The sequence below is a fragment of the Neofelis nebulosa genome, chromosome 11 (genome assembly GCF_028018385.1).
Source record: "Neofelis nebulosa isolate mNeoNeb1 chromosome 11, mNeoNeb1.pri, whole genome shotgun sequence".
NCBI classification, from domain to species: domain Eukaryota; kingdom Metazoa; phylum Chordata; class Mammalia; order Carnivora; family Felidae; genus Neofelis; species Neofelis nebulosa.
The window spans coordinates 75,857,265-75,879,938 of NC_080792.1; the positions used below are offsets into that span (position 1 = coordinate 75,857,265).

The 22,674-nt window shown below is 41.4% G+C and overlaps 1 protein-coding gene across 4 annotated transcripts in view; it reads left to right on the forward strand.

The window, feature by feature from the left end:
- The first annotated feature begins 584 nt into the window (after positions 1-584).
- The window catches only part of LOC131489122 (sodium/glucose cotransporter 1-like), a 57,351-nt gene continuing 35,261 nt past the window's right edge, over positions 585-22,674 (forward strand). The window contains exons 1-6 of one of the 4 annotated variants that reach the window (XM_058690940.1): positions 585-817; positions 5,057-5,128; positions 9,848-9,952; positions 11,233-11,292; positions 20,035-20,139; positions 21,998-22,103. In XM_058690940.1, the coding sequence (XP_058546923.1) occupies positions 695-817; positions 5,057-5,128; positions 9,848-9,952; positions 11,233-11,292; positions 20,035-20,139; positions 21,998-22,103 (571 nt within the window). In that variant the 5' untranslated portion in view covers positions 585-694. The remainder of the gene's footprint in view (positions 818-5,056; positions 5,129-9,847; positions 9,953-11,232; positions 11,293-20,034; positions 20,140-21,997; positions 22,104-22,674) is intronic. The other 3 variants (XM_058690937.1, XM_058690939.1, XM_058690938.1) reach the window with 3 other exon arrangements.

Consider the following 22,674-nt stretch of genomic DNA (forward strand, 5'->3'; position numbering starts at 1 on the left):
AAGGAGAGTAACGCTTGGCCCAGACTAAAGATGCTCACATCACCAGCGAAAGATCAAATTGCAAAAAGCTGGGGCCCCTCTGAAATCAGTTGGCCCAAGTAGGACCCTGACTAGGGTGAGGCGAGTGAGGCATTTTCCTTGGTGCAGAATTTAAGGGGGCATCGAAAAAGTCAGGACTCGAGAAATAATATCCTAATGTAATTGTTTTACTAAATCCAAATTAACGCAAAAATAAAGACAATGGCAGTATCACGGGCTTCTCACTTTGCTGCAGGCCCCAAGGATGGCTCAGAAAGATGCACAGCGACTGATCCTGCCCCTGTTAACTCACGCTTGGCCCAGTCCAGCCCAACTCGAAGTCTAAGTTCCAGGAAGTGCAGCGCACCCAGGGGAATGGGGGGGGGGGGGGGGGGAGGTGTTGTACCTGGTACAGCAGTGAGGAAAGGCTTTTCGTTTTCTCACTAAATAGACCAACCCCTATGGAAGCCGGGATCCCCAACCTGGGAGGGTGGGGGGAGGGGGGAGGAGGGGACTTGGCCGCGCTGGGCCGCGAGGCCTGCAGGTAACTCCCAGGCTGCCCCGCGGCCCTTCCCGTGACGCACTACGGTGGCAGAGCCACAGCCGAAGCCAAAGTGAGAGCCGTTGCCGCCTCCTCTGATAGCCCGCACCACTCACCTGGCCCAGAGGCGCCACCATGAGCTTTTCGTGGTATGGCGACATCTCTAGCTGGAATGCTTTGGGCTTCGGCGTCACTAGCGCCCTAGACATCCTGGTGATGGTTTTGTACTTCCTGTTGGTCCTGGGCATCGGGCTGTGGGTACGTCGTCGGGGCCCAGAGGGGAAGGCGGGGCCCTGGATCCCAGGCTGGGTTTGACCCCCTCCCTGCCAGTCACCTGGTCCCCGACCTTGCATCCCGCCCCAGTATCCTGCCCCAGCCTATGCACAGCCCTTGTTGGCCGGTGGAGACCTCTCCACTCTCCCTGTGCCTACCTACTTCCTACCCTCCAGCCAAAGGTAAATAAATGCAAATCCTCAGTAATGGAGCCATATTGATTAATCTCACGTGTCCCCCCCCCCCCCACCACCCAAATAAATGAGCAGGCTCAAATCCCTCCCCCGTGATCGCTGCCTGGAACCTGAGAGGTGTTTGATAAGCAGGCGCTGTTAAGATCATGATGATGATGGTGATAATAGTGACGGCTATCTCTGATTAGGCCTTTAAGTGACAGGTCTGCTGTGAGTGCTTCAAGTTCATGTCCTCACAACCCTGCTGTGAATAACATACTGTCATTCCCACTAATTCCCCAGTTGAGGAAACTGAGGCTCAAAGAATTTAAGTAACCAGGGAAAGATTGGGTCCAGATTTGAACCTAGAGCTGTCTGATCTGACTCATGATCTTAATCCCTTTGCCTTGCTAGCAAAATCTCAAAGGTCACTAGTAACTTAGGGCTCTAAGTGTTCCCTTTAAATCTGAATAAAAAGCTTATTTCTTCGTACAAGCTTCTTTTAAGAGGGTGGAGACCATGTCTCCTTTATTGCCATCTGCCCACTAGAGCTTAGTACGTAAGCACTCAAAAAGGTGTCTTTTAACCATGCTACCCTGGGACAGGCCTGCATTCCAGTGAAAGATCAGATGGGTATGACAGCTTTGGTTGGTGTCATGGTGTCACCCCTCCGATAAGTTGTTAACCATCAGAAGCCTCTGCCTGGCCTGCTTCACCAAGAAGGAATATCTGGTGACTGCCACCATTCACTAAACCAATGGGAGAGTTTTCATTCTGGGTGGCCCCCACCCAGCTGAAGCTTTCATGCCCATGTGACCTTTACTTTGGGACACTTCACCAGGTTACGAGCAGGATCTTACTGTGCAGAATCTTACTGTGCCTTTCAAAATACGATCACTGGACACTCTTTTTGAGGGCTTACACTAAGTCACTATGCTGCTAGTAAGCAGATAGAGTAATGGAGACATGGTCTCCATCCTATTAAGAGAACTTTGTACCAGAAGAGAAAATATAGGCTCTTTATTCCAAACATAAAGGAGAAATCTGGGGTGTTTATCCAGATCATTCAAACTGAGGATTTTTTTTTAATTGGCCTCAGTTATGAGAAACATCCTTCTAAGTACCCAAAGACACAGGGTCTCTGAGTAATGAGTACTTATTTTTGGATCCTTCTTCTAGTGCTCTCATTGAATTGGGAAGCCCCCACCCAGTTTTGTCCCAGACTCAGTTGGGGCCTAAGTCTGGCCAAGGTCAGAGGACTGGTAAGCCATCTGGTCATTTCCTAAAGAAACCTGCTGTTCCTTCTGTTCTGGGAGCCATAAAACATACATAGTTATCCAGAATGCTCTGATCTTTTCCCTTCTTTGTATTATCTTTCCATTTGTTCTTTTGGATAATCTTACATTGTTTTTAATTAGGAAAATATTAACATGCTCATTGTAAGAGCGAAAAGATGCATAAATAAAGAATAAGTTACTATTCTTCCCCCATCCATTCCCATCCCTCTGAGATAACCATGGGTCATGTATCCCTCCCCTTTCTCAGTGCTTATCCAAACATGCAGACACACGTAGAATTTTGTGTTTTGTCTTTATAGAAGATGTGATCGTATCATACACATTACTCTGCAGCCTGCCTTTTCCCCCACTTACTATATATGGAGAGAATCCTTTAGGTCAATGGATAGAGATACTGCTTATGTTGTTATTAACTGCCTAGTTGTCCCCACAAATAGATACTATCCAGCTCTTCCCTACTAATCTACACTTAGATTGTTGCCAGGTATTGGTTTTGATGCCAGGTATTGTTGTGTTGGTACTTTTAATCTGTGTAGCATGGATTCCCAAAATTGGAAGTGCTGGGTCAGAAGTATACATTTATTTGAAATTTTAGTAGATATTACTAAATGCTAATCTCCAGAGCTTGTTGAGATTTACATTTTTCACAAGCAGGATATGATCATGCTCTTTCCCCCAAGACTTGCTCATTACTGTGTGTGTGTGTGTGTGTGTGTGTTTTGCCAGCCTGATGGGTGGACAGTGGTATGTCTTTGTAGCTTTAATTTGTACTTCCTAGACTCCTAGTGAGGTTGAGCATCTTTTTATTTGCCATTTTTTATCTGTGTTGTTTGCTTTTATCAACTTCTTTGTCATTTGACTTGCTCATCTGTTTTCCCCAAGCTGTCATTTGTCCAAACCAGTGTTTACTACTTATATTTGGGACCAGATAATTCATTGTGGGTATCTGTCCTGTGCATAATAGGATGCTTAGAAGTATCCTTGACGCCTGCCCATTCATAACCAAAAATGTAACCAGACACTGCCAAATATCCCCTGAGTGGTTGGGGAAAAAAATCATCTCTGTTGAGAGCCACTGGTCTAAACTATTAATGGTGTCTTTCTGTCATTTGAGTTTTTGTTCACCTTGAAGAAGTCAACTATCTCTCTTTTCCTTTGCATCTTCTAGATTTCCTGCTTTTCTTAGGAAAGTTTTCTCCCATTCCAAATTTGTACAAATATTATCCCAAATTTTCTTCTAATAGTTTATAGTTTTTTCATATTTAAATCTCTAGAACATCTGAAAATTATTTTTATGTATGATTCAATGGATGAATCTAGCTTTATTTTCTTCCAGTTATTAAACCACCCTTTTCTTGCTGAACCAAATTGCCCACATTCACACAGATGGGACTTCTTTCTGAAAGCATTCATCAACTCCTGTCCGCTGAGTCCCCCAGGGAACTGAGAAATCAGTCTTTGCTGCTAGTGTCTTGGCTCTTATAGGATGCTAAAGGGAAAAAACTTACACTTTGTTTTTGTTTTTGTTTTTCTCTTTTTATCAGTCTCAGCCCAGAGATCTTTGAGAAAGAGTTGGTTGTATCTTCTTCCCCCACCAGCCTGGCTGCTGTGGTGGTGTTATTATTCCAAGAAGAGAGCATGGAGGAAGGAAGAGGCAGGGACAGGCACTTAAGCCACCTTCTCCCCAGGATCTGCTTTTCTTACTGTCTCGTCCTCTCTTTGTGGAAAGCGAGGATGCTTTTATTCTGAGAACAGATGAATTTTTTTAAGTCCTTTTAAAAGTTTCCCAGCTGATGCTTTCCTTAAAAAGTTCAGCTCTGCACATAGTAGACCCTTGGTAAATATTTAGTGACTAGATGAGGTGAGACTAACCTAATGTGTCTGATTTGGAGAGTTGTTTCTTTGGTTTGAGGCTTTATGATGTGAGAAAATTGCATTATAATATAGATACCTCAGATGGCAGGATTTTTTTAATGTTTATTTATTTATTTTGAGAGAGAGAGAAAGCAGGGGAGGGGCAGAGAGAGAGGGAGAGAGAGAGAATTCCAAGCAGGCTCCATGCCCAGCAGGACTCGATCCTAGGAACTGTGAGATCATGGCCTGAGCTGAAATCAAGAGTCAAGACGCTTGACCAACCGAGCCACCCAGGCACCCCTCAGACGGCAGTTTTTAAGTTCACTCTTCCCACAGAAACATATTTCTGTCAATCAGCTGTCATCCTTAGGTCATGCCAGTCCTAGGCATTCCAGGAAATCCCCAGGATTGTCTTTTGGCCACATCAGAGTCTGGGAATCAGAGCTGGGGAGCCTGAGTAGAGAGGACTTGGATGTGTTGGAAGGACACTGTAATAATGGCAGAGTGACAGCTGTTCTGGAAGAAGCTGGGCGCCTGTTCAGGTTTGCCATTCCTCACTGATCCATACATTCACTAACCACTCATCTCCCAGACTCTGCTAGAAGCTATGACACTGGTTAACTAGTTGGGGAAAAAAATAAAGCAATATTAATTTCTCAGAAGTGTAGAGAAATGGAGATGTCCACACAATCAGAGCTAGAAGAGACTGTAGTCTCCTGCTGGGTGGCCAGAGTAACCCAGTGAGTAGGGGCTTCTATTCCTAAAAAGAAAGAAAGGGAAAATGGATTTGGGGGGTCTCTGCTAAAGAGATTTATGGATAAATGAAGGTGATCGTTTGAGAGATCTGTGTCTTTGGAGCAGTTTGTTTCTTGTATTTCTATTGTTCATTTATTTTTAAGGCTATCCTGTCAAGCAGTCGTGGGACAGTAGACGACTTCTTCCTGGCTGGCCGCAATCTAGCATGGTGGTCGGTGAGTAAGGTTTGCATGTGGCAATCCGCTTAGGCGGCCACATGTTAACTTGTCTGTTACTTTAATGTAGATATCTTATACCAAAAATAATTTGAAGTTGCTAAATTGGGAAAGTCATTTCATTAGAGTTTGCTTAACTCGTAAGTAGTTTCTTACCAAAATGTTTTCATTCAACTCAGTTTAATTCACTAACCATTTATTAGGTGCCTGGTATGTACAAAGCATTGTTCTAGGTTCCAGGACACAGGTGGGGAATAGACAGTCTTGCCTGCTGGAAGCCCGCAATCTAGAAAGGGAGTTATATGTGTATCCAGCAAATTGCATCATGTTACAGTGCAGGACAGCAGTGAGTCTGGTGGGAGGTGCACAGGCCAGATACTGATGAAAGGTAAACTCAGGCTTGCTGGGTGGAGGGGGTACAAGACGGGAAAGGTCTTCTAGAGGTAGGGTTATCTGAGCAGGATTTGGAGGTGGAGTAGGTGTTTGCAGATAGAGTGTGAGGGCATCCCAGGCAGAAGGAACAGCATATACCAAAGCTTGGGTATGGAACAGCATGATGCTAGATGGAGGGAGGCAGGGTAGAAACCATTTCTTGTCTTTTATGTATTATTCATTATTCAAAGTGACTCCATCCAAGAGGAGTGCCTCAAAACCCCCACAGCAGAAGAGGCAGCTGCCTGTCCATGACCCTGTACCCAGGATAGAGTGGGTAGGAGTGCCCCAGGGAGGAGGAAGATGTGGGTCACCAGAAGGGCCCAACCTCCTAGGACCCAAGGCAAGCCTGAGCCAGTGCTGCTTTATAACTTATTATGTAAAAATAGGGGCGCCTGGGTGGCTCAGTCAGTTAAGTGTCCAACTTCAGCTCAGGTTGTGATCTCATAGCTCATGAATTCAAGCCCTGCGTGGGGCTCTGTGCTGACAGCTCGGAGCCTGAAGCCTGCTTTGGATTCTGTGTCTCCCTGTCTGTCTGCCCTTTCCCACCTCACACTCTCTCTCTCAAAAATAAACAAACATTAAAAAAAATTAACTGTAAAATGTACATGTAAAATGTACATGTACATGTAAAAATGTACATGCATTTCCAGCACAGGAATGTAAGGTACATTTAGAGAATTATATAAGAAGCAGGCCCTTACTCATTAATATTCTTTGCCCTCAAATGTTAACCAGTCTTTTGGCAAAGATTTTTTTTTCACACTGGGGTAGCACTTCAAAGAGAGAAATCTTGTCTCAGAAGGAGAAATTGCCTTTATTCAAAGGGAAAAGGAAAGTACACTTACTCTGATGGATCCAACAACCTAGCAGAAATGGCTTTGCCTCTTAGCTGAGAGATTTGGGGAAAAGCATTTTCCTGGCATTTAACTCTCTGAATTATACTTGAATCTTCTTTTTTTTTTTGTAAACCTGCTTTAGAAAGAGATTGAATGCAGCAAAAAAATGTTTGCAATGGGCCTCCTACCTTAGTTTATTTTTCTGCAGAGGATTCCAGCAACACAGCCTCTTCCTGAGCTGTGAGACCCCCAGTCTTTTGCCTGAGCCACTTAGACCTGTAGTCATGTTTTCTGTACCTAGAGAAATGACAATCTTTCCCATATTACCTCATAAAACTGACACTTCTAACGGTTTCCAAGAGACAGTAACATGCTTTGCCCTCCCAATGTTTACGTATGTTATGATTTATTAATCTCTTTGCTGTGGCTTCTCTTTTCATTGTTAGGGTTATTGCTTCATGAACAAAATATTTTATGGTATTAGTAAAGGAAACTAAAAGAATGATTTTTGCCACTCTGGCTATCTTTTTTGTTTTATATTCTTATTAGCAGATACCTGATGGGTATCAGCTGCTCTTGTTGAGGCCCTCCACGTGACTGACTTTTCCTTCTCTCCTTTTTTTTTTTTTTTTTTTTTTTTTTTTTCCAATTGTACATGGCTTATTCTTGTGCCCAGTTCTCAGTGCTCATCTAAGCTGGCTTGGCAGTGGTGAAACTCTGAGGCTCTTAGCCCTTCTTCCCTCCCTCCCTGTTTTGTCACCTTGCTCTCCTCCTTTCCAGCTGCCTCCCCAGCTGCTCATGGTCAGTCTCCCCAGCTGGTTTTCCCCATCTCCCTCGCTTCTTAACACTGGAAGTCCCCAGGGCCCACGCCTGACTGCTTCTCTCCAATCACACTCAAATACTTGGCAACTCGTCTAGCTCATGGCATTGAATACCAGTTACATGCTAACAAATCACAGGTCTCTCATGTGAACTCCAGACTCACACATGACACCTGTACTGTTTGACACTGCACTTGAGAGGTCTATCAGGTATCTCAAACTGAACAAGCCCCAAAGGGAGCCCTGGACTTCCCTCAGCAAATCTGCTTCTCTCACCACCTTTCTTTTCTCCTGAATAGCAACACTCCATCTTCTGGTTGCTCTGGTTAACAAACATGGAGGCTTGTTGGATGCTTTAGTTTCTCTTGTACCCAACATCCCATCTATTAGGAAATCCTGCGACTCGATCTAAAAAATATCTTTCAAACCTGACCACTTCCCATCAACTCTGCCTCCAGGTCCATGCTGCTATTGTCTCTCACCTGGATTAAGTATAATAGCTTGTTGAGCTCCCTCCTTCTACCTTGGCTCTTCTATATGCAATCTCAACAGAGCAGCTAAAGAGAGCCTATTAAAACTCAAGTCAGACCATGTCACTTTTCTGCTTAAAACCCTGTTGGGGTGCCTATGTCACCCAAAATGAAAGTCCAGCCCCTTACAGTGGCCTGTAGTAGGGCACAGATGTCCTGTACCTCGTTACCTCTCTGACCTTGCCTCCCAGGATGCCTGTTCCCCACCTCTAGCCAGTGTCCTTGAACAACCCAGCTGTGTTTCTGCCTCAGGGCCTTTGCCCCTGATGCTTTCTCTGGCTGGAGCACTCTCCCCAGAATCCCCATGGCTTATGCCCCCACCTCTTCTGGTCTTCTTCAACTCCTCTCAGACAGTCTACCCTGACCACCCAATTTCCCAGTACTTCCTATCCACCTCTCCAGTTTTTTTTCCTCTATAGTATTTATTACTATCATGCTATAAAATAATTTTCTAATTTATTTTGTTTATTCTCTTTTTCCCAAAAGAATGTTGACTTCATGAGAGTAGGGATTTTTGTCTAGTTTACTCACTAATGTATCCCTAATACCTAGAACAGTGCCTGGGCATAGTTGGCAATGGACATTTATTAGTAGTTATTAAATTAACAAATGGTGCCTTTTAAAGCTATCTTTTAATTTAATAACATGCTAGCAACTTCCAACATCTGTATAAACATAGATAGGTAGATTTATTTTATATTTATATACAGTTGCATAGTGTTACATCATATGCACATGCCACCATTTAAATACCATATTATTGGGCAAATTAGACTGTATATAATTTTTAACTATTATGGTAAATGTAGTGAACATTCTTAATAATAAAAATAACTACTATTATTTGAGTATTTATTATGTGCCACTTCTAAGACTTTTTTGCCTTACAATTGTCCCTGTTAAGGTATTTGATATCTGTATGTTCTCAACGATGGCTTATTAGTGCATTTTACCTTGTAAAAGGTAGTTCTATAAGGTAACTATAAAGTTACTTTAAAAAAAATTTTTTATTATTATGTTTATTTATGAGGAGAGGTAGAAAGAGAGAGAGAGAGAGAGAGAGAGAATCCCAAGCAGACTGCCCCGCCAGCACAGAGCCTGACGTGGGGCTTGAACCTATGAATCTGAGCCAAAATCAAGAGTGGATGCCTAACTGACTGAGCCCCCAGGGGCCCCTAATACTTTTGATCTTGAATACTACTTTATCCTATGTCAATATTGTCAGTGATGAGGTGTTTGTTTTTACCTAAAAGGCTTCATTATTTTCAACCTCTCTTGATAATTTAGTTTAAAATCTATCTCATGTCAAAGGCATCATAGTTGGATTTTTGTTTTGAATGGAGTGGCTATCTCTACTCAATTAAAAAGCTGTTATTGGTTTAGGAGGGATTTTGCTCATTTAAATACCTCTAGGAATTTTTTCTTTTGAAAGTAACAGATGTTGATTGTAAAAAGCCCAAAAGTTATAGTCTAAGTATAGAACTTGAAATTTTCTCCTCATGGAGAATATCTCTATAACCATAACTCCAGAAATATTTTGATATATATATATATATATATATATATATATATATATATAACCAGAACCGTTCCCATGCATATATAAGCATATATCTGTGCAAGTGTAAGATGCACACATAAAATTTTAATGAGATTATATCATACATACTGCTTACCTTATTGTTTAATGAAAAGCTCCTTTATTCTTTCTGTATGCTACATTGTATTTCATCATATTCATGCACCTTAGTATTTTAACCAATCACTTACAACCAGTTAGATTATTGATATTTTTAAATTATTTAGACAATGATGAAATTGCACTCTGCTAATATTTCTGCATTAGGGAATTGCAAGTAAGTGGGTGGAGCATGTGAAATGTGGCAATGTAAGAATGGCCATTCTTTTTTCATGTTCTCTCTTCTTACTTGGCTTCTAATTTGTAGGTAGGGTGTTTGTGTAGAAGAAACATAAATGGGAATTCTGCCCAGGGAATAATCCCCTTTGAGAAAATGGAAAATTCAGTTTACATTTGTGAAAATGAATTCTTGGAGTTGGACTGATAATTCTGCTAGGTAATCACCTTTTGATTTTCAGATAGGCGCTTCTCTTTTTGCCTCCAGTATTGGCAGTGGCCACTTCATGGGCCTGGCTGGAATAGGAGCGACTTCAGGGATTGCTACTGGGGCCTTTGAATGGAATGTAAGTAATACCTTGTGCAGCAACTAACCTCCCTCTTTATTATTGTCCAAATAAAACTCCTAAATATAAAAACTTGCTTTCTACCTCTGGTAAATATTGAAGACCTCTTAGAAGTCACAGAAGAAAAGAACCAAGTCTTTGATTTTCAAAATGATTGTGCTAGTTTTCATTCTTCTTAGTTAATGAAGTTAATGAAGAGACAGAGAATGTTTACATCCCAAGGGCTATGGGAATACAATGAACAAAGAACTTTTAGGAGACCATCCAGGGAGGAAAAAGAGAAAAGACCATATTAACATTTAAATATATGTGTACATACATGTTTATGTGTAGATATACATACAGATATATATGTGTATATGTGTCTATATGTACATGTATGTGTGTATGTATATGCATGTGTATATTTGAAGTATGTATTGAGAATGGGCTCAACTGTGCTCTTCAGGATATTCAACTAATTACTACAAAATTCCTAAATGACCTCCTAAGAATACCAGGTTTGAACCATAAAACCTATTAAATGGATTATTTATTTAATCTGTGGGATATATTTGTTGTAGAACATAGAATTTGTTCACCTAAATATAAGTGAATTTATAAGTCTTGGGCTTATTAACTTATTTCTGTATAAACCATCTGACTTTTCTGGGTAAATCAGAAAGCTCCCTACTTTCTGAGTCTAATCTTTCTCCTTATAGACTACAAAAATAAACGACACTTCTAGCAGAGTCAATTTCAAACCTAGCAAAAAGCCCTGGCCTTTACCACCATTTACTTCTCAGAATTTACTAGCATCTTCTTTATAAATTCAACTTACCTTACCCCTTCTTTGTAAGAAAGCCAGAGCCAAATTTATTCCTTATTTTCAATAACTTGTATGAAATTTTGGTAGAGTTTCTCCCTCATTTCTCTGAATGGTTTCTGATACTTCTTTTTTTTTTTTTTTTTTTAACTATCTTCTATATATAAGCCACCTTTGTTCCTCTCTGGAAGTAGACAAACAATAGTAAAAATAAATACCTTGAAAATTGGCTCAGTTAAACCTCCCCCTCCCCCTCCCCCCCCCCCCCCACCAAATTAAGAAGGCACTCTTTCATAGGCAAAGATCAAGTGCCTGTAAGTAGTTTATTGTACTAGAAGGTGCTTGGGCTGTTGTTTATAAGGTTCCCCAGTACTGATACATTTGTTAGACTCAAAACAGAAGTCACTGAGCTTGCATCTCATTTAAGAGCTTGCCCTAGATGGAACCCTAATGTAATTCTCTTTCTTGGTTTCAGGCTCCGTTTCTGCTGTGTGTTCTTGGTTGGATATTTTCTCCTATTTACATTAAGGCTGGGGTGAGTAGCCATTATCAGTTACTCTGTTCTCTATAGTATTTTTTCTTACAAATATTTCATGTGTACATAAACATATCCTGGAGGCAAGTTAAACTTCTCAGTCTTTTGATCGTTTTACTGACTTCCCTAAACCCTGAGAAATGCCTGAAATAACATCACTCGGCCTTGGGTACACAGATGCTGGTAATTGCCTGCTGTTTCCCTCTGGACCTTATTCAAGGGTTCACTTTTAAGGGCTTTTACAGAAAACGTTTGAAAACTTTATCTAAAAATAAGACCTAAATAAATGAAACGAACAACTATGTTAATTACTAGAAGACAATATCCTAAAAATGTTAGTTCTCTCCAAATTAGTCTGTGCTGGGAATGAATTCCAAACAGAATTTTTTTAGAAACTTGACATGCTGATTCTAAAATGTATGTAGGGGACAGCTGGGTGGTTTAGTTGGTTAAGTGTCCAACTCTTGATTTCAGCTCAGGTCATGATCTCATGGTTCATGAATTTAAGCCCCATGTCGGACTCCATGCTGATATTGCAGAGCTTGTTTGGAATTCCCTCTCTCTTCCTCTCTCCTTCTCTCTCTGCCTCTCCTCTCTTCATACTCATGCTTTCTCTCTCTCTCTCAAAAATAAATAAATAAACTTAAAAAAATTTATAATAAAATGTATGTAGGAGATAAGGGGATAAATACATGTCAGTGACCAGCTGAGAGAGAACAGAGACCATCTGGCCTGCACATCTGTGAAGATATGTGGAATAACATCATCAACATGGTGGAATAAGAGCTTTCTGCCATCTTCCCTCAAAGAACACCAATTCAGTAATCACCCACAGATAAGAGGGCCTTTGTGGAAGACCAGAATTCCACTAGAGAAGTTCTAGCACACTGTTGGAAAAAAGAAAATCGAAGACTGGATGTAATGAAGAGAGTGAGAGGAAGAGTTTCAGTGTACCTATGTCCCACCCCTTCCCCAAGGTGGCACAGCTAAGTGCCAGGAGAGACCTTCTCAGCCTGAAATTTCTCCCACAGGGGAAATTGAGAGTATGGGAGTAAGTGCTCAGCAATCTAGTTGTGCAGAAGTCTGCCAAGAGGACCCACTTGTTTCTCATCCCATCCAGAATATGGAGGTGTGCCGCACATCTAGGAGGCTGGGGAGTGGCTGAGAAAACAGCAGCCATGGCTCTCAGCCATGATCAGAGGAACATGAATCCTACTAATTACTTTGCAGACTTATCAGGAAGCCTGCCAGTGAGCCGCTGGGGTCTCCTCACCTATAGATCCCCTCAATTGGCCCAAGGGCACCCCAGCATGCCACACACCTCACCCACATGCACCTCCACCCTCTGGCCAGCTCTCTTTCTGCATCCCTGATGGTGGCAAGAGCAAGTGTTTTTTGTAGAAAGTTAGTGAGCATTCACAGAAAGCCATACTGACTCTGTGGGATTGAGGAAAGCACACTAACTTGAGCATTCAGCATTGCCCTAGGGAAAGCAAGCAAAGGGAGGCTGTCAGAACTTGGCCTGGCTTTGCAGGATCAAGAGAAGACATATAATCTTAAAAAGGATTCCCCCCAAAAAGGAACAAGAAATGTGGAGCAGGTATATCCATAGAAAAAGTCTGAGAAAGCCTTGGAATTTCTAGCAGAGCTTAGAGAAGGTATTTCTCTCCTAAAGCCAGTCAGTAAAGATGTGGAGGTGACTGCTTCCTCAAAGACAGTAATACAAAATGTGAGAAACATGGGGCCATCTGGGTGGTTTAGTCAGTTAAGTGTACAAGTCTTGATCTCAGCTCAGGTCTTGATCTCAGGGCCATGGGTTCAAGCCCCACATTGGGCTCCACACTGGGCATGGAACCTACCTAAAAAAAATTTTTTTTGAGGAACATGAAAAATCAATGAAACATGGCACCACCAGAGGAGTACAGTTTTCTAGTAACCAATGCCAAAGAAATGGAGATCTGAGATTTGTTTGATAAAGAATGCAAAATAGTTGTTTGAAAGAAGCTTGGTGAGGTACAAGAAAATACAGAAAGACAATTCAATAAAATAAGGAAAACAATACATGGGGGAAATGAGAAGTTTAGCAGAGAGAGATCATGAAAATAATCAAACAAATTCTGGGGCTGGAGAATACAATGAATGAAATGAAAAGTGCAATAGATCACATAAATAGCAGGCTGGATCCAGCAGAAGAATCTGTGAAGTAGAAGACGGGTCATTTGAAATAATTCACTCAAGGGGGACAATGAAAAAGTTAAGAAAGTCTATGAGACTATGGGATACCATTAAGAAAAACAATATACACTTCAGGGGCTCCCAGAGGGACAAGAGAGGGAGAAAGGGACAGAAAGCTTATTTTAAGAAATAATGGCTGAGAACTTCCCAAATCTGGGAAGAGATTTGGATATCCAAGATCATAAAGCCTATGGGTCCCCCCACCAAATTTCAACCTAAAACTATATTCTTTTTCTTGTAATGAAAGTGTCTAAAATCAAAGGGAAAATTTTTTAAACAAGAGAAAAGTCTTCACATACATGGGAACCTCCATAATGATATCTGCAGATTTCTTAGCAGAAGCCTTGCAGGCCAAGAAAGAGTGGGATGATATATTTAAAGTGATGGAAAAAAAACCCTGCCAACCAAGTATACTTTACCTGGTAAAGTTATCCTTTAGAAATGAAGGAGAGGGGCACCTGGATAGCTCAGTTGGTTAAGCATCTGACTCTTGATTTTGGCTCAGGTCATGATCTCACAGTCGTGAGACTGAGACCCACATCAGTCTCTTTGCTGGGCATAGAGCCTGTTTAAGATTCCCTCTCCCTCTGCCTTTCCCCCACTTGCTTGCTCTCTCTCTCAACTAAATACATATTAAAAAATAAAAATAATTAGGTGTGCCTGGGTGGCTCAGAACATTAAGTGTCCAACTTTGGCTCAGGGCATGACCTTGCAGTTTGTGGGTTGGAGCCCCATGTCAGGCTCTGTGCTGACAGCTCAGAGCCTGGAACGTGCTTCGGATTCTGTGTCTCTCTCTCTGTCCCTCCTCTGCTCACGCTCTCTGTATCTCTCTCAAAATAAATATATAAAAATAATAAAAAAATAAAAATATTAAAATATAGCTATAATTATTTGTTAATGGATACATAATATAAAAAGAAATTATAACATCAAAACATAAAATGTTGAGGTGGGGAGTAAAAGGTACAGTTTTTGTATGTGATCAAATTTATCACCTTGAAATAGACTATTACATCTATGAGACATTTTATGTAAACCCCATGGTAACAAAAAAGCAAAAAGTTACAGTACATACACAAAAGATAAATAGGAGGAAATGAAAGCATACTTCCATGGAAAATCATCAATTTGCAAAGGAAGACAGCATGAGGAAGAAAATAACAAGGGAACTACAAAACTGCCAGAAAACAATGAGTAAGATAGCATTTAAGTCCTTATCTTTCAATAATTACTTTAAATATAAAGGAATTAAATTCTCCAATCAAAAGGCACAGAATGGCTACAAGGATTTTTTTTAAGTAGTGTGGTAACTATCATTAACAATACTGTGTTATATGCTTAGAAGTTGTAAGAGAGTAAATCTCAAAAGTTCTCACCATTAAAAAAAAGGTAATTATATGAGGTGATGGAGATATTTACTGTGATAATCACTTTGCAAGTATATGTATATAGATATCACTTACTGTGATAATCATTTTGCAAGTATATGTATATCAAATTGTGTTGTACACCTTAAACTTACACAATGTTGTATGTTATTATATATCCATAATGCTGGAAAAAAGAAAATGTATGTAAAAAAGCATAAAAGTAGCAAAGATACTCCTATCAACGAAAAATAATAAAGATTTGCCCTCAAATATCAAGACTTACTATAAAGCTATAGTAATTAAGACAGTATGGTATTGACACAAGAATTAAAACACTGACAAGTGTAAAAGAGAAATAACTAAGGAACGCTCATATACATGGACTTGGTTTATGACATCAATGGCACTGCAGATCACTGAGTAAAGGAGGGTCAATTGATTATCATATGAAAAAAATTAAATTGGATCCCTATTATACACAAAAATAATTTTAGATTGATTAAAGACTTAAATAGGAAAGGCAAAAGATTTTGAATTTTTATAAGGAAGTATAGAATATCTTTATGTCCTTGAGGTAGAGGGGGATTTTAAAGTAAGATAGAAAAAGCTCAGATCCCTGGCTGACCACCAAAGTACAGATGCATGCATGAGAACCCAGGGAGCCAAAAAAAAAAAAAAAAAAAGACAGAAACCAAAGGGAGCTCTGTCTTACAGAGACAGAGCTATACGTGTGAGATCTGTGACTTTACAGTGCCTAGGACTGAGTACATTCCCCAACCCACACAATGTAGGCAGTGGAGAACAAGTCTTACCCACAACAGAGGAGAGAACAGGGGGCTAACAAAGCAACAGGAAACTTTTGTGGGAGCACCAAAAACAAGGGAGACTCTTTGAGACAATTAACTTTGAGTATAAATCAAAATTTATAAACTTGGCATAAATTCTGCATGAAACCTTGACTGACTGTGAGACTACTCAAGTGCAAAGAAAACCTCCATAGGACCAGGCTAAATTAGCAGCAGCTAGAAGCTGAAAAAACAATCATAGACATCAGCAACTATAAACTTCAGTGTAGGAGTGGGAGGTGGGATGACATGAAAGATGTTGCAGTTTGAGTCCAGGTAAGTTAATTGCCTACAAAACAACAACAACAACAACAACAAGAAACAGCAATCTTCAGAAGAACAAAGCAGATTGTGGAATGCTACATCATATGATCTATGATGGCCAGTCTGCAACCAGGAATTATTAGACACACAAAGAAATTGCAATATAAATGTGACCCACACTCCAGAAGAAAAAGCAGTAAATAAATGAGCAGGCCCGGATGTTGATTTAACAAAAAAAGGTTTTGAACCTACTATTATAAATATGTTCAAAGAAATAAAGGAAAATGTGATACTAATGAATGAACAAATAGAGCCTCTCAACAGAGAAACTGAAACTATAGAAGAGAACCAAATGGAAATTCTAAAGTTAAAAAGCACACTAGCTGAAATGAAAAATACATAGGAGGAACTCAACAGCACCAAAAAAATGACAAAAGAGAGAATCAGTGAATTCAATAAGAATTACCCAAGAGAAAGAACAGAAGGGAAAAAAATTTGAAGAAAAAGGAGCAAAGCCTCAGAGACCTGTGATACAATATCAAGTAGTCCAACGTACATGTAATTGGTATCCCAGAAAGGAGAGCAAGAAAGAGGCAGAAAAAAATTTTTTGAAGAAATAGTAAGAAAGTATCCCAAGTGTGGTGAAAAATGTTAATTTTCCATGCAAAAAGCTTAACAAACACCAATGAACACAAAGCTACACCTAGGTTAACATCATAGTCAAACTGCTAAAAGTAAAGATAAAGAGGACATTTTGAGAGAACTAAAAGAAAATACATTATATGCAGGGAGGAAATGATACAGGTAATGGATGACTTCTGATCAGATACAATGGAAGCCAGAAAACATTAGGATGACATATGTAAATACTGAAAGGAATAAAAATATGTCAACCACGAATTCCATATCCAGCAAAAGTACTCTTCAAAAATGTAGATGAAATATATACAAATATCAAATAATTATTTGTACACCTAAAGCTAATTTAAAAAAACCTTATTGCAAAACAAAATAAAGAAGAATAAAGTGATTAAGTAGGGAAAGATTTCTCAACCAGAACACAAAAAAACCTAAAACCATAAAGGAGGAAATTGATATATGGGACTTCAAAATAAAATTTTTGTTTTTAAGTTTATGTATTTATTTTTAGGGGCACCTGGGTGGCTCAGTTGGTTAAGTGTCATACTTCAGCTCAGGTCATGATCTTGCAGTTCGTGAGTTCAAGCCCCATGTCGGGCTCTGTCTGTGCTGACAGATCAGAGCCTGGAGCCTGGTTCAGATTCTGTGTCTCCCTCTCTCTGCCCCTCCCCCACTCGCACTCAGTCTCTCTCTCTCTCTCTCTCTCTCTCTCTGTCTCAAAATAAATAAACATTTAAAATTTTTTTATTTTGAGAGAGAGGGAAACAGAGCACAAGTTGGGGGGGAGGGGAAGAAAGAATCCCAAGCAGGCTCTGTTTCCAGAACAGAGCCCGATGTGGGACTCAAACTCACAAACCATGAGATCATGACATGAGCCAAAGTCAAGAGCTGGACACTTAACCAACTGAGCCACCAAGGCACCCCTAAAATTTTATTTTTTTAAGTTTATTTATTTATTTTGAGAGAGGGAGAGAGTGCACCTGAGCAGGGAAGAGGCAGAGGGAGAGAGAGAGTCCCAAGCAGCTTATGCGCTGTCAACTTGCAGCCCGACATGGGGCTCAGTCTCACAAACTGCAAGATCATGACCTGAGCCGAGATCAGGAGTTGGATGTTGGGGCGCCTGGGTGGCTCAGTCGGTTGAGCGACCGACTTTGGCTCAGGTCATGATCTCACGGTTTGTGGGTTCGAGCCCAACGTCAGGCTCTGTGCTGACAGCTCGGAGCCTGGAGCCTGCTTCGGATTCTGTGTCTGCCTCTCTCTCAGCCCCTCCCCCACTCATGCTCTGTCTCAGAAATAAACATTAAAAAAAAAAAAGAGTTGGATGCTTAACTAACTGAGCCACCCAGGTGCCCCATAACCTTTAACTCTTTGAAAGATATATTTTTTTTTTATAGTAGGAAAATGCTACTTAAGATACCACTGTTCCAGAATGACTAAGAGGAGAAGAGCTGGAGAGGGTGTGGGGCAAATGGGATTCATACATTTCTTGAGGGAATACAGAATCACATGGCCGTGACACTTTGGCAGTTTGTTCACAAATTAAACCTGACCACCCAGTCAGTAGTATTTCCCTGGACATAGATCTTTACCAACCCCAGAGAGATGAAAACATTTGTATACACACAAATTTGTACATGAAGCTTCATAGCAATTGTGTTCCTAATAGCCAAATCTAGAAATAATCTAAATTACAGTAAGAGAGTAGAAAAACAACATGTGATGTGGTATACTACTCAGCATGAAAGAGGGATCATGCAACAATGTGGTTGAATCTCAACCAAGAACATGAGGCCAGTGAAAGAAGCAGGACATTAAAAAGTACATAGTAAATGATTCTATTTATTTAAAATTCTAGAAAAGCAAATCCGTGGGGACAGCTAGGACCAAGGGTGGGTTGAAGGCCTTAACTGCAAACCCTAGGGGGTTTATGGAGGGCATTATGAATGATTAATATTTTGTGAGGCACCTGGGGGGAGCTTCAAAGTAATAGATCTTCAAAGTAATAAAAGGAAATGATTAGGGTGGGCCCTAATCCAGTATGACTTTATAAGAAGGGGAAATTTGGACACAGACATGTACAAAGGAAAGAGAATAGGAAGACACAGGGAGATGACAGCCATCAACAAACCAAGGAGAGAGGCCTCGACAGATCCTTCCCTCACGGCCCCTAGAAGGAACCAAGCCTGCTGACACCTTGAACTTCTAGCCTTCAGAACTGAGAGATAATAATATTTCTGTTGCTTAAGCCATTCTGTTACACTCTGTGACAGCAGCCCATATGAGGATACTTGGGATAGAAGTGGGACAGTATACATTTTTTTTAATTTTTTTTCAACGTTTTTTATTTATTTTTGGGACAGAGAGAGACAGAGCATGAACGGGGGAGGGGCAGAGAGAGAGGGAGACACAGAATCGGAAACAGGCTCCAGGCTCTGAGCCATCAGCCCAGAGCCTGACGCGGGGCTCGAACTCACGGACCGCGAGATCGTGACCTGGCTGAAGTCGGACGCTTAACCGACTGCGCCACCCAGGCGCCCCATGGGACAGTATACATTTAACAAACATTTATTCACCTACTGTGAGCCTGGCACTGCACTTGGGTCCAAGCATCTAATGAACAAAGAGACATCTTGTGCATGCGTGCATCCCTGTCGTGGGGTGCACGCAGCCTGAGACCATGGAAATCGAAATGAACAGGATTGTTTGGGGCAAACAGCACACACATGAGAGCATGGGCACAGATGACCAGGTTGGAGAGCTGTTGAGTCAAATTCTGTCTCTCCTTAAAATTTTTTTTTTAATGTTTTTATTTCTTTTTGAAGGAGAGAGAGAGAGAGAGACAGAGCATGAGCGGGGAAAGAGCAGAGAGAGAAGGAGACACAGAATCCGAAGCAGGCTCCAGGCTCTGAGCTGTCAACACAGAGCCGACGCGGGGCTCGAACTCACAAACCGTGAGATCCTGAAATGAGCCGAAGTTGGTTGCTTAACCGACTGAGCACCCAGGCGCCCCAAATTCTGTCTCTCCTGAGTACTTGTTATATTTGTAGTATGTGATAAGGTATTTGAATTTGCTCTAGGATTATTTCATGAAAGTGATTTGTCATCATGAGACATCTTCAAATGGCTAGATTTCCTCCTACTTTCAGGAGATTGCTTCTTGAAGACAATACTATTGCTTCTCCTTTCTTATTTCCCCCATCTTAACAGGTGGCATGGAATCCAAAGCCAGAGTGGGTGACCCTGCTGCAACTTCTATCCCTGGGCACCGCCCCCCCCCACCATCAGCTGTGTCTCTATGATGACCAGCACATTGTGATCAAGGCGCATCCCTGTGGGTCTGCCTCTTCTGGCACTCTGCCTGGTGGTGACTTCTCTTATTGCTTGTACAGGTGATGACAATGCCAGAATATTTGAGGAAGAGGTTTGGTGGCTTCCGGATCCAGTTCCTCCTTGCTATTCTGTACTTATTCCTCTATATCTTCAATAAGATCTCGGTGAGTTATATAAAAGCCCAGCCCAAGAAACAAAACAAAACAACAAAAATTCAGTAGGTAGGATGGTGCTAGATTGGTGTCAGCAGTTCACTCTGTGGCCCCATAAGTTACTTACGTTTTCTTCTGTCTAAGCTAGAGCAGAGAAAAAAAATAGCTTAGTAATACTTTGCAAAAAATAAAGGCAGGGGCATCTTATTTGTCTCCCAAGCCTCAGTTACAGGTCCCTCTGCGTTTCTAGAGAACCTTGGCCTTAATCTATGTCATGTCATAAAGTGATGTCACTCCTCTGCTTAAAACAATCCAGGAATTTCCACCACCCTTTCAAGAAAACCTAAGCCCCTTGTTATGATCTGTGAGGATGTTCTGTTCTAGTCCCTGCCTCTCCAGCCTTGTCTCCTGGTCTCCTCCCCTGTTCTCACCAGGCTCTGGCCCCACTGCCTGCCTTATGTTTCTCAAACCTGCCAATCTTATTCCCACTGAAAGCCCCTGACATTTGTTTCACACTGTGTCTAGAATGTACCCCCCCTCAAAAAAAATTTTCAAATATCACCTCCTTGAATAAGCCTTCCATGGGTGTACCTAGTCAATCTCTATTTCATTGTTATGTTTTGGTGGGGTTTTTTGTAATACTTGTTACCATGTGAGAATAATTTATCTGTTACCTTTCTGATTATCTGCCTTCTCCACTTCAGTGCAAGCTTGTTGAGGCCGAGAGCCTTGCCTGGCTTGTTCACTGCATTACCCACTGTGCTGAGAAAATTATTGGCACCTAAGGCACTTGATAAATGTGTGTGTGTGTGTGTGTGTTTAACTGACTGAATGAGGGGCGTCTGGGTGGCTCAGTTGGTTGAGTGTCCAACTCTTAATTTTGGCTCAGGTCATGATCCCAGGGTCATGTGATCGAGCTGTATACTGAGGGTGGAGCCTGCTTAAGATCCTTTCTCTCTCTTCCTCTGCCCCATTCCCCCACTCATACTGTCTCTATAATAAAAACTATAAATAAATAAATAAATAAATAAATGCACGCATGCATACAGATATACAATGTGAGTATCACCTATCACACTACATAGAAATTGCCTATTTAGTTTCTGTCACTAAATATAAGCTTCTTGGGGGCAGCAACTGAGTTTTAGTAGCCCCGTGTCTTCTGAACCCTGTCGAGTATCTGCTATGCTGGTGCACAGTAAACATTTGGTGAATAAATGGATAGATGAATAAAGGGAGGATCTCTGCCCATTGCATCCCTACTTTGGAGACCAGAATAACTAGGCAAGAGATTAGCCAGTTAAATGATATGCAGATGCTTTAAAATCAGTGCCAGCCAAACCAGGGATCAACAAATCCAGCCTGTAGGCCAATCAACCTAATGTTCTGCTTTGTACAGTCCTTGAGCTGAGAATGGCTTTTTATAGTTTTAAATGGTTGTGGAAAGCAGTGGCAGTATGTGGCCTGCAAAGCCTACAGTATTTATTATCTGGTCTTTTAGAGAAAAAACTTACCAGCCCCTGTTGAGCTGTCCCCTTTGCCTCTTCCAATGGCAGAACTATAAGAACAGCTCACTCTCTGAGCATGTTCCCTGTTCTAAGGGTCTAGAGAGGAATAGGCTAAGTTTTGTATGAACTGAATTCATTGGATTGACCCAAGCCCTAAAAGTGCTGACCTTGGTTGAACTCATGGGGCATAAGCCTTTTTTCCCAACAGAACTTGGGTAGGCCTCACCCCATGTCCATTAGTGACGGAGTGAATGTGCTAACCATAGACCACTTCCTGCAGATGGCTTCTAGGGTCTTTATGATACTGCTGTTGATTGAGCTGGAAATGAAAATGCAGCCTGTTTCCTTTGTACTCATTTCAGGTGGAGATCTGTACTGGTGCCATGTTCATGAGACTGGTTTTGGGGTTGGACGTCTACCTGGCCACCATAATCTTGCTGACAATTATGGGCATTTATACCATCACAGGTGAGGTTACTGTAACCACACAGGTATTTATACCGACACAAAAGCTCTACTTTTTTTTTTAATGTTTATTTTTGAGAGAGAGAGAGTGTGAGTGGGGGAATTGCAGAGAGAGGGGGAGACACAGAATTCGAAGCAGACTCCAGGCTCTGAGCGGTCAGCCTGGAGCCTGACGCAGGGCTTGAACCCACGAGCTATGAGATCATGACATGACCCAAAGTCAGATGCTTAACCGACTGAGCCACCCCGGGCGCCCCAAAGCTCTACTACTTATAGTGGAGTGCTAGTAGACAAGGAGGCAGAGGGTCTCAGCTTTTGCATTTTCCCTAAGTCTATAGATCATACTGCTAGGCCTGAGGGGGTGGAACAGTGAAAATAATGGAGGCAGGGTGCCTAAGTGACATACTACCTCTAGAAATCAGATCAGGCCAGTGGGGGCTTTCTAAGGGCATTGGCAAGGATGGCAGTGATCATGTTTGGAGCGGGCCATCATCTGACACTGAAGGCTGCTAAGTAAAAGAGTAGAAACAGAAAAGGAATTAGGGGGAGGCAGCAGCTTCAGTCATCCTGGTCA